Source organism: Malurus melanocephalus, unplaced genomic scaffold (assembly GCF_030028575.1).
Source record: "Malurus melanocephalus ecotype Western Australia unplaced genomic scaffold, MMel_1.1 scaffold_1, whole genome shotgun sequence".
In the NCBI taxonomy this organism is placed as follows: domain Eukaryota; kingdom Metazoa; phylum Chordata; class Aves; order Passeriformes; family Maluridae; genus Malurus; species Malurus melanocephalus.
In genome coordinates this window covers 8,798,671-8,811,281 of record NW_026623233.1, presented here as the reverse complement: position 1 = coordinate 8,811,281, position 12,611 = coordinate 8,798,671, and the positions used below count along the sequence as shown (strand labels likewise).

At 38.6% G+C, this 12,611-nt stretch overlaps 1 protein-coding gene across 1 annotated transcript in view; it reads left to right on the top strand.

The window, feature by feature from the left end:
• The window catches only part of RASA3 (RAS p21 protein activator 3), a 128,639-nt gene that overhangs the window by 59,363 nt on the left and 56,665 nt on the right, over window positions 1-12,611 (top strand). Inside the window, exons 4-5 of the mRNA XM_057363698.1 lie at window positions 563-657; window positions 12,171-12,247. Coding sequence (XP_057219681.1) covers window positions 563-657; window positions 12,171-12,247 — 172 coding nt within the window. The remainder of the gene's footprint in view (window positions 1-562; window positions 658-12,170; window positions 12,248-12,611) is intronic.

The following is a 12,611-nucleotide window of genomic DNA, read 5'->3' as shown; positions in this document are numbered from 1 at the left end:
GAGTGAGAGAGGTTGACAGAGCCTCAAAATGCACATGTGGRAATCTGCTGTTACTTGTCATCTCTAGTTGTTTCCCTTCTCCTACAAAACTATATAGTGAAAAGCCTCATCCTGAAATATTGTTGGCAATAACATAGGCATGGAACCTTTAATTTGGGATTTGTCACAGACATCAGCCTCAAAAATCTCTCTGCAACAGTTTCCAAGCTTTTCTTCCCACAAGTTTAATTGCATGTCAGAGAAGTAATAATGGCAGTTTTTGCTGTAAGCATATTTAGAAGCTTGTCTGTAGCACACAGTACCTTACTCTGTTAGGTGAGTTGGACTTCAGGAATTTTCAAGTCATTCACAATGTGCAGTGGAAAAAGATGTTCATCAGAATTGTACAATCCATCAGTATTTTACTCATCATTACCTATTGTATAAAGAAGTATGCCCTAAAAAAATCTTGCCTCACTCTGAAGCCTTTTTTGAATAGGACAGGCCCTAAATCATGGTTTTAAACTTGGTTTCAATGGGAGAGCMTGTCTTAAACTGTGCTTCTGGTTTGTTTTATTTTCAGGAAAGGTAGCTATACAGAAAGAAGATCTGCAGAAGTATCATAACAGAGACACCTGGTTTCAACTCCAGCATGTTGATGCTGATTCAGAAGTACAGGTGAGATTGTTAAAAAATATCTTGGCAAAGGAGTATTTGTAACAAGGCCATGGCAGATTCATGGGTTTCATAGCTGTACCACAGATGTGTTGCTTCCCAGCAAAAAGGGAAGTGTTGCCCATTAGTATGGTTTGGGTTTTGGCAATAAGTGAGGGTGAATTATACGTGTGCATAAACCATTGGGGGGTCAGAATTCTGCCTGCAGAAGTAATTAAAACTATGTAAACTATCAGGGTCACTGATAGAAGGAGGGGTGTGTTTATCTCAAGTATCAAATAACTTCAGGCCCTATAAATAACYGTTGATTCCTCAGGGAGTGGGGCCATCTTGAAAAATCTGCAGGTACTGCTTTAAATAATTATATTGGCAGGTTGTCACAGGAAGGGCAACAAGTACCTTTTAAATGTAAAAAGCATTCCTTGCCAGATTACTAGGCCCTTTTCCAAACAATGGGAAYGCTGATAGTGGTATTACTTTGGTCCTAAATTACATTTAGAATTTGGTATTTTGCAAATTTTTGTACACAGTGAGACTCATCCTTTTCATATTTACCATCTTTTGAAGTAGATGGTGTTTTCTATTACAATATTAGTTCTTGTGAAAACAACGATTATAACAAGGCAAGAAATCAAAATGGTGTAGCAGGATACCAATTCAGTTGCTTTTTTTTTCTCCTGTAAGCATATATTGCAGATCACTTTTGAATCACAGTATTTGTTTAAGAGGAGACGTGAATGTCTGACYTGTGGAAAATTCACAGATAAATGCAAGGGGAAAAGCCTCTTAGATACCTCTGTATGGCAGGTTTGGACACAGTGTCTTGGCTTCTCAATCTGTGTGCAGGTCTGCGCATACCAGCCTGGAAAATGACACCTAAAATAACACACATTCCAGCATACAGTGTGGTCAAGTATGGTGAAGCATATGTGAAAATACGTGCTAGACTGGTGATTTTTTTGAGAGACAAATAATGCACTGTTGTGCATGTGATACAAAGAAAGCCTCAGGACAGCCTGTTCAGCCTGTGACTTTCTCTTGTAAAATATTGATCCTTTTTAATGCCACATTTCAATGTCACTGGTGATGGAAAGGCTTTTAACGGGCTTTTAACTTTGAGATCTATTYTGTTTACTCTGGTGTCCCTGTCTTCTTACCCTAAAGCCTCTTATGACAGTGCCTTTAGAACAATAGATKGAGTGTTTATTTCCTGTAGGATATGAAAACTTTCCCTTTGTAATTTATCAGTTGAAGAAGGCCAATATTTAGATAAGCGTCTGCATTGTTTATTTTGTTACAATATTTGTACAGAGTGAGTTTGTGGAAGGTTTTTAGACCAGGGTGCTTTCTAGGACAGCACTGTAAGTTGCAGGCAGCTCTAGCTTTTGGAGGGAGGAGGAGCACAGTACTTGCCGGAAAGCATGTTTTCTGTTTGCAATTGTGCAGTTTATCACTTCTGCTGTTTGCATCCTTACAAGAGCTCAACTGTTAAAAGCTGTTTCTGGGCTCCATGATAAGCATTTGTTACAAGTAGTGTATATATGAACGTTACTCTGATTTTATCCTTTTACATAAAGGTTCCTTGGTCTTTATTTTGAGTCTGCAATACGTCTTGGTTTACTGTAATAGCAAGTGCAATTTGTGAATATTTTGTATGAACCCTTATGCAARTCAAGATAGCCAAATAAAGTATTTTTGTGTTTGTATTTTTTACATTTGTGGTATCTCAGTTGTTTTTCTGAGCACTTTTTTATTTATAAGAGAAAATAGAATATTGTTAATGGTGAGTGTTTATGCAATGTTAACTGGATTTTCGKCCAGTTTTAAGGAAAAGAGTTTAAGAAATTTTAATAGGTAAGATTCTCAGTGAATCATGCAAATACTAATAGAAAGACAGTTTTAACATTTCAACTATCCATGTTATAATTCTAGCAGTTGTTCCAAYGTAATTTAATGGATTAAACATGGAGCTGTATGCCAGGGAACTCCTGCATCTTCTGRTTTTGCCAGCCAGTGGCTGCTGTACTGTTTTCCATGTTGTAAACCACTTTGTGGCTATTTAGGTATTCATCACACCACTGTATGGAGGCAAGCTAAGCTATTGTCACTCCCACACTTGGAAAATAGTGAGAGTAAATGTCAAAGAATGGGACTTGCTTGAGATTTTACAGTCAGACTGAGAAAAWAGAAAAGAGATCAGGTTTCTAATTATTTCTGATACATTCGGCTGTGATACGAAAGAAACTGAGTAAGAATAATAAACCCATGTAGGACTTCTCTTGTGTGAGGTCTGAAAATGCCCAGGTTTTAAGCAGACCAGCCAGCAAAGTCAGAAACTGRAAAACATCTTAAAAACAATGGATTGTTGAAATGTTAGTGGTATTTGGGTGCTGTGCTTCTCATGGCCCACTTCTGGGACACATTACCTCATTTTTCAAAACAGACTGATCTGAAATTATGGATAATATCATTTGTGATGTAAGAACCGATATTTTGAGTTGTTTATCTGAAGTTAATTAAGATTTTAAATTTTTTTTCAACATGGTTTGTATCTCATSTGTATGAGTTCCTGTATACTTAGAAAATCAGTATGTAAGTGTTAATGTTGTATAAGTTAATCACAGATTGTTTCCAAGGTGTTTAGCTCAAGWCTTTGCATATAGTTTTATGGTTTTACAACATAGCCAATTCTTATAAAGGTGCTTTGTGTTGTCAGGAGTGAGATTATGGCTTCATACATTTTATTGCTGATAAGGATGTTACTGACAGCAGGACTACGTTAATTGTCAGAGTACACAGATATGAGTATTACTGTCGGATGCTTCAGTGCCACCTCCATTTATTGCTTGACAGCAAGTAAAGGAGTCTGGCATGATTGCTCATGTTGAAGAAAAAATGAGGGCATTGTCTGTGTAGGCTAAGTGCTGCTAAGAAGCCTGTGATCTCACCAGCACACGGTGTTCAGTCTCACATGGAGCAGTACAGGTGGGACTGTGCAGCTGCTCATCCCACAGATGCAGATSGGGCATCACCACCCCGCATGCCTTTTGTGGGTTTAGTTTGTCATTTGATCTAGCAAACTTACCTAGTGAGATAATCAACGTGATCAGGATTTCCCTTTCCCACCGACTCAGGCAAAGAGTAGCTGCCAAAACACAGTGCTGTGTCATTCAGCAGTGGGCTGTAACTGCCCCTTGAAGTTGACAGGCTTTTATTCTGTTGGTACATCAATGCCCCCGCATTTTACTGGCTGGTTTTGCTCTCACTAGTTTGAAAATAACCCTTTGCATAGTCTGCTCTAGTCCCATCAGTGGATACCCTGGATGCTGTTGAGATATAGCTAGATGATGAAACTGCAGTTGTGCTTTAGGTGATTCTAAGTTTGAGCTGCTCTGTGGAGAAAAAATTATGAAACTCCAACTAATATTTGTGTTTTGCATACAAATATGAAATGACATGTGAATATTTGCTTTTAAAATGTAGAATAAAATGTTAAATGTGATCAGGAAGTTTTCTTATACAGAGTGCAGAATGGAAGTTGACAGCAGCCATTAGTGCATAATTTATGGCTTAACTTTCCAGACTGAAAAACTTATTCTGAAAGTATGAAGCTGTAACCAGGTGGGTTTGTGCACATTTAGCTGAAGGAATTTTAAGTTCCTGTCTTCTGATGGAGCCTACCTTCTGCTCAGTAGTGTGCCCAGTGCTAAATGCCCAGTTTCTGATCACACAAGAGCCCAAGCATTTCAGTAAGAAGCAGAATAGGAATTGAGCCATTACTGAAAATGGTTTAACTTTTGCTTTGAAATATATTAAGCACAATCAGGCAGCTTCAGCTGGAAGGGAGGGGCTAGCAGCAGACRAGAAAACATTGTAAGCTGTTTGAGGTCAGTACAAGCTTGATGTTGCACACTTTACATAGAATGTATTTCTTTTCTACTAGTCATTTGTCTTTCAGGRCTTGCTGTATTCTCACTGTCATGCTTTTTGAGGTCTGAAAGCCAAAATTGCCATGCTATTGTGCATCCATCTCTTTTGATCCATGAATGTTTTCCTTTTCTTCACAGAAGGAAGTTTACCCAACAGTAACTGATTCAGATATTTGCCTAGGGCTGTAGATGACAGATGCTCTCAGTGGTCCATGTGCTCTCAGTGGAATTTAAGCCCAAGTGCACATGCAGTTTTCAAAAGGCCTTTCCTGGTTTTGAGTAGTTTCCCCCTTGATTTTTTTTTCCACATTAAACTCATAGTTCAGATCTATTTTGCGAAGCTTGAACTTTGCAGCCTCAATACCCTTTGTGTACATGTAATCAGTGAAGTGGTTAAAGATCCAGAGATATTCTGATTAATATTGATATACACCAGCGTACTCCAAACCATGTAGTCCGTATATGCCAAAGCAGGGGAGACTTGCAAGGAGAGTTACATTATTCATGTTTTCCTGTGCAAGCTCTTGTTTTAAAAGTTCCCCTTTTGAATTGTGCTTTGAGTTACTTCCTCTACYTCATTGACAAATGTGAGATAGTCATGTCTTCTTACAGCTGAGTTCTCAGTTTTAAATGACAGAATGATTTTCCAAAGCCAGTTATGCTCAAGGTCTTWTGTAAAACTCATTGTTGGGGGRCAAAAAAAAGTCTGACAAAAGCTTGAAAATTGCTCATTTCCCCTTCCTTCTTATAAGAACTTTGATGTGTCAGAGATATCTATTTGGCTATCAATTTAAAAAAAAATAAAAGGCATGTAAAGGGCAGATAATCAACACTGAGGAAGCAAATTGTCTCACATTTTAACCTTCTGTACTCAAAGCTTTCTGCAAAAGATTTACTGATGTTAAATACTTTCTTCAGACACCAAAAGCCCTTCCTCCTCCTTTCACACAGTAGCATTTTGTCTGTGCAGTCCTTTGACTATTGTTGATTAAACACGCCTTGTTCTTGAGTATGGACTGATATCAGTGTCATGTGGTGTGCTATGCTTCATTAGTGGAAAATATTATTTATGGGTATGTTTGGAGAACGCATCTAAAATCATCTTGTCCTGCTGGRCATAACTACTAGCTCTAAAATGCTGCCTGTATATTCGCTAGAAGAATCTAACTAAGGCACGGTGTGCTCCTCTGAAAAAACCTTTTCTTTGTCAGCACCTTCCCATTGAATCCAGAATCTGTGTCAGGTTTCATGAATGAAATCTTGGCCTTCCCGTAGTGGGAATTTTGCCGTGAGTTCATCAGAGCCAGAGTTTCACCACAAGCTTTTTAATTAGCTCTTCTTCATTGAGTCTTGTGTAACAGAGAAGTTTAGCCCTGATATGTGGAGGAAGCTGGAAGTGTTAGTTATTTTTATTCACCTTACCTTCATAATCCTGTCGAAATCTCCAAGGTCTCTCCCCTATCTTCCTGCTTCTTGTTCTATATAAGTCAATGCTCTCTGTATGTGTGGAGTAAATCATGTTGAACTTTGATGGCTCTGTTGCAAATTGTTAATTAAGATTATGCATTTGAAGATACATTTGTCTTTAGGAGTAGCTGTATAGGGACGTTTCACTCCGGTAATTGATAGAGTTACATTGTCTGTTAAATAAGAGTATTGCACATCCACTGTCCAACACTGATATTTGTTGTCCAGCGCTATCTTTGTGTAGGTAATTAAACATTTCTAGCACAAAAATGAGYCACTGATGCAGTTTGTACAACTACTGTAAGCATGGGCAAATGCAAATTGTAAAAAGAAGAAGCTCCTTCTTTGGTATCAGCTTTCTACCACACACAGGAAATAAATGGGTGTTACCCTCTATATTTTGAGCAGTGGCTTAAGTTTCTATCTTCTAGTTGTTTTGAGGAGAGATGACATGTCTGTTTTGATAGGGTGGGGAAATTCTCAAGGCTAAATACCTACCAACGAAATTATTTGAGACAACTGAACCATGCAACAGCAATCGTAAATAATGTTTACGGTGAAGGGCAAGAGCTGCTATTGAGCAGATCCTGCTTTGTGGCAGGACTTCCTCCCTATGTGAATGTAGAAGCACAGTATTCAGACTCAGCAGCACAAAGGGCTAAGACAGTCAATCAGGTTTTGGTCTATTACTCTTCAATTGCCAGTCTGTAACATGGTGTGTGGTGACGAGCACCTACTGCTGAACAATGAATGTACATGGTTTTAAAGAAACATACGTCGGTTTTGTATCTGCAGAACACAATTTGTTTTCTTTTAAAACCCTTTCACTTACAACATTTACATATTATATCCCATCAAAGTATTTGAGAGGAAATGTGCTTAATTATAAGGATTTTGACCATATGGCAGTATTCTTCCTTTAGAGAAACAGGAAGGTTAACATTATGCCATGTGAAGTTGTTTGCCAGTTACTGAGCGACTTTGACATGCTTGCACATATGGAGAGCAAGCAGACATCAGTTCCGCTTTGCTTAGCATTTATGAATCCATGCAGTGTTGAATAGAGCTGTTGCACTTTCCTCAGCAATCGGCCGGGTTTTGTTCCAGTTTCCTGTGCGCTGCTCTCTGGTCCAGCAGGCAGGCTGTGATCTCTAGCATGATCCTTAGACCTTTCCCAGCCGCCTGCTGCCCTCTGCTAAAGGAAGGAGCAGCTGATAAAAGCAGCAAATGTGGACAGCAAACAAACCCCTTCCTTCTCCTGCTCTCAAACCTGCTATTAGGCCTGACCTTATGTGAGGCTGCTGATAGTACTGCAGGGCTGGATTTACCTAAAACAGTAGCAGCACCCTTGGTCTTTGCCACTCCCTCAAGGGCAGCATTTAATGAGCCCTTAGGGTTTCTTGTTTGCTTTTAAATTTTACTGATGCCAGAAAGTGGCATCTCAAGAAGTTGGCTAAAAAGGTTTCAAAGTAGGCAGGATCTRCCCAATTTGCTRTATCCYGAATTAAATTTTAGAAAGACTGAGSAGTAACGRCACASGTTATTCCCTAGTTTGGAATGGTCCCCATGCAGCGCTGAGTTCTCCCAATGTTCATTTCTTCAGACAGCTTGGAGCAAGGGAAAATAAATCAACACACCAGTGCTATCCCAGTCCTGAATTTGAGTTTCCAAAAAATATGTGGTGCTGGCATGAGTCAGTCATTCTTAAACATTGTTTAGGAAATTTGGGTAGATTTGCCTCCTGTCTTTTGAATTTAGGTGGACTGACAGTCTTCTGTGCTTTTTCTAGATCCTCAGATATAGACCACAGAGGTTCCTAGTATAAGCAATGCTTTTTCATAAATATTTCTCTGAAAAAACAGATTTCATCTGTTTTGAGCTAGGTCATATGTTGCAACTGAATCTACGGTCACTGGTTTATGTGGAATGTGTCAGATTCCAGAGCAAAATGTGTGCCTGTGACTGCACTGACCGGGCACCGGTGGTGCACTGGTGACTTTGCAAACATTGCCTCTGAGGCCTTGTTCAGGATTCTAAAACTGCTTTGTGCCAGCATGGCAGAACTTTGCCATAAGAGTAACTTTAGTACAATCTGTGGTCATCATTTTCTCTTTGCCTTCAACGTACTGTGTTTAAATTAAACCACAAATTTGCAGCTGCTGGAAACATGATACAGGTAGGTAGCATTTGTATACTTTTATTTGGTTTATTTTTATTTGCTGTTTTCTGGTATTTCAATGCACAAAGACTCACAGCTGCATTCCAAGCAGAAAGGAGGTGGTTGTAGACAGGCTTTTCCTGTATCTTGAAAACCAGGGCTTTGTCTCTACTGTTTCTTTTCTTTGACAACTTGTGATCAGCTTCAGTTTGGTTTTCAGATAACGGAGTGTGTAGCAAAGGTTTTATTTAACAAGCACAGTGTAATTTGGTTTTTCCTCAAAAAAAGGAAAAACCTTTCCCTTTTCCTTTTAAAAGTTTTTTTTTGCTATTGATGTCATTTTGAATACTGACTGCTTCCCTACAAGAAATTCGGTCAGCTGATGGCTTCTTTAATCAGTAACTGAAAACTGGAAACTGGCTGGCCACATTATGGGGTGTTAGATGTGGTTAGGAAGGATGTGCAACCTGTGGACCCACGCTCCGTATCAGCCAGAGTTTATGGAAAAGGAAGTGTTCAGCAGTTGAGCTGGCACTCCTTCARCTTGTTCCTTGAAAAGTCATCCTACGCTTCCAAATGAGAAGGTTATGCTAATAAGCATGGCTGCTTCTAGGAACACCCTGAAATATATGTTTATTGGAAATGTTTTGAGTAATTAATACATTATACTTCAGAATTGTGAAACCTCCAGACTTTTTTTCTCAGAATTTTTTTCTCAGGGAGCAAAGCATTATAGCCTTATAATGCAGGACTGAGCCTAGACTCAACCTCTGACTCCAAAGGAGGGATTCTCTCTGAGCAGGATGAAACCACTGTTTCAGCTTTCAGTAAAATGGAATTTTCTTTGTTCTGTTCCATTGTCTAATCTTTCCTGCTTGTAAGTGCTGTCAATTCTGCACACCTACTATAGTAAGAGACTCTTATTACTACAGTAGTTCTTTTCGTAATAAAAATATAAATCTCTTTCTTGCAAACTGTCAGTCAAAGAGCATGGCAATTCTCCGTTTCTGTGGGATACTTAATCCATTACAGGTTGACCTTCTTGTTGATTAGATTAACATTTGATCTTATGAGACTGATTTATTGCAGTTTTCTGCCTACCCTTTGCAAATTGAATTATTTGGTATTTGGTAAACTCAACTAATGCCATTGCTCAGGAGTAAATTTATTCAGATGAATAAATTTAAAGATTAATAAATAATTTAAAGATTAATAAATTTATTCAGATGAATATTTTGCCTAATGGTGTAATTGATTTGCGAAAAAGCATACTGTTTATAGAAGAGTCATATTTTCTATAAATTAAGCCTGCAAGTGTGTTACCTTAGCCTTAAGGTGTTTGAGGTTTTAGCTGTAAGTGAAACACTGGAAAGTGCTTTGGGATTAGTTGTAGACTGCTGGTCCCAGTGATCCCATGACCTCTGTTTTGCTGTAGGAAGCTGGGAGTCACTTTTTGATCAACTGACCATTTTCAAAGCTTTCACAAGAGAAACATGAAAGCTACAAGAAAAAATGGCTTTTGGCCCRGAAGAGGCAGCACTATGATTTTATGCTAAACATAGCTACCAAAATGTGTGAAATACTGCTGTTTTTTTTAAAGTTGTTTTTTTAAACCCGATTTCTAGACTGAGGAGCTTCTATTTTACTCAGTATGTGTGAGATTTAGGCTCACCTGAGTGCATTGAAGCATTCTTTCCTGAGAAGGGTCAGTCTCACTTTTGTTTAAGACCTGCAGAATTAATAAAAGCCTTTTCGTGACTTGATGTTTTTCTACGAAGGAATATTTTCTCTAAAGTTTCTAAATCTGTGTTCTTGTCTCTTAATTTYTTCAAAACCTAATATTGATTTCTCTAGTTGAGGTAGTTTGCAGGATATCAACGAAGATAGCAGCAGTGGGTTTTACAGATTCATAATATAAATTTATTCTCCAGAGATTAATGGTTTAGGTCCTGTTGTAGAATATGCAACCAGTGAAAGAGAGAACATTCAGCAGTAAGGAAAATACAGTAAAACAAAAKCTGTTCTGCTTAAGCAGAGTTCCTAGCTGGCTATGTGTCCAGTTCTTRTCAGTGCAGCTGCAGTGGGCATTGCAGTGGTACTGAGTCCTTAGSAGCTGGGTCTAGAAGTGGCTTTAGCATTTGTGCAGAGGAGTCCTGCTCTTATGCATGAGGACAGGCTTCAGTTTGGACACCAATGACAGATGCTGACTTGGGCACACACTGACAGGGTGAAGGAAGATACCCGTGTCACTGAAACACCAATCAGGAGTGACAGCTAAATGCAACATAATTGGGTTTTGCATTGCGGGGATTTATTTTTTATTATTATCCTGTTTCAAATGATGCAAAAGACACACTGCAGGAGCCTTCTTTTAAACTCACAYACACATTTGGGTTCTTCCCTGTTCAAAATGCCAGTGAGTTGCTGTAATGCCTCTGCAGATTTATACAGATTAGAGAGGTTGTCGACCTTGTTTTCTGGATGAACACCAGAATCATCTGTGTTCCAGCTCGGATGGGAAAAAGTGTTACTGAGTCAGAATTTTGAAGGTGTAAGAGGGTGATAGAGGTTTGGGGAGTGAAAGCATGGTGTGTGCTCAAGATAGTGCAGAAAGAATGGTACTCCCCCCCATACACTAGGATGGGGGGAGAGGACTGTAGCTGTAAGAAACAATTTCTCATAGGCTTCTTCAGGACAAGTATTCAGGCACTGAGTCCAATGTTTGTGCTTCTTAATGTGGGAGGACCAGGGAATGACCTTGTACTGAACTTCTGTGTGTCTATGCTCCTTAATTGTTGCTGCACTCCTTGTTGTGCTTTGGACTGCCTTCACCAGCTTTCRTCCAGACAAATCTGCCATGGGGAAAGGGGATCTTAACAGCATAGGAGCAACTTGAGGCCAGRGTTTCCTCTTCACTCTCCTCTGTTGCCCAGGATAGACATCCTCATAGAGCARGAGGTTGTGGTAACTAGTTACAAGAGGCAGGGAAGTCTCTAGAAAGAGTTTTGGTTATGTGCAAGAAGAGCAAAGATTAAATCTGGAAGATCTTACAAAAGGGGTGGCAAGAGAATTTTGTGTGATTTGAGGTAAAGATGATAGCCACATTAGAGTGTGGATTTTAGCATCTTTTAGTACAAAGGAACRGAGGGGAGATACGAAAATGAAAGACTCAGTTTTGGCTACAGTGATTTGCAGAAGATGACTGAGCACCTCTGGCATGTCAGATTTGGTCAAWAACAACATATATTTTGCATTTACTGTGTATGCACTGTAAAAGTGATGCTGAGTTTTTGTCAGTGGGAGTGGATGCTCACATTTTGAAATTAATGGAATTAATAAGAGGAATGCAGTTGGTTTGCATGTTTGCTTTTATTTTCTTAGCATATTGAAGGATAATACCTTGGCCCAAGTCATAACAAAGTTAATTGGATGGTAAGGAGTTGAAGACTGTGCAACAGTAGATGTTGTAAATGCTAGCAACATGATTGAACATTTTTTGTGTTTTTTAATTGTTGTTTGATACAGGTTTGTTGATGCTTGTCTTACAATTTATATTGCTTTAAGATTTCATTTTTATAATGTTTAAAACATGTAGGTATTAATTTATAACATGCTTCTGTGATACCATTTTTAGCAGTAGTGTTGCAGATATTTGCTTAATATTTAAAATGCTAATTACAGCTAAAGCTCCAACACAACATTTCTGTATCAGACTGTGGACACTCCATATCCTACAATTAGTAAAACATACACAGATAAGACAATGGTGGGAATTATGCACCCAAATTTAGTTAAATGAGTACTGGATTCTCTGGTAGTTAAAACACCTTAGCTTTACAGCTCTTATTCAATCTTTAGACTTCTCATGGAATTTCTTGTACAAACTGGCTTTCTTTAGTTGAAGTTGGAATGGTATAACTGGCTATGCTGAATTTTCATATGATGTTTTTGGTGTGTTTCAGGGGAAGGTCCATCTCGAGCTGAGATTGGGTGAAGTCATAACAGACACTGGTGTCGTCTGCCACAGGCTCGCAACACGGTAGGACTCGAAATGTAGCTGTGGAGTTATGAGAAATACACTGATTAAAAAGTGTGTAGTGCTTCATTTAGAAATAGTTGGAGAAATCACATTTATTTGGACATTGAATGTTCTTAATCAGAAATATYCTTATGAATTTATAGGATGTGAGATTTTTTTCATTTTTACTTCTCCTTCTCTCCACATAATGTATGTAATTTTCTTCCTAATAGTCTTATATGTTAATAAATCMCTTATCCAATTTAGTCATGGCATAAATACTAAAAAGACATCAAAGGGTAATATTAATGTCCTTCTAATTTGCATTAAGGATGTTACCAGCTAAGTAAATTTGTTGCACAACTTGTGTGGTAAGAATGTTACA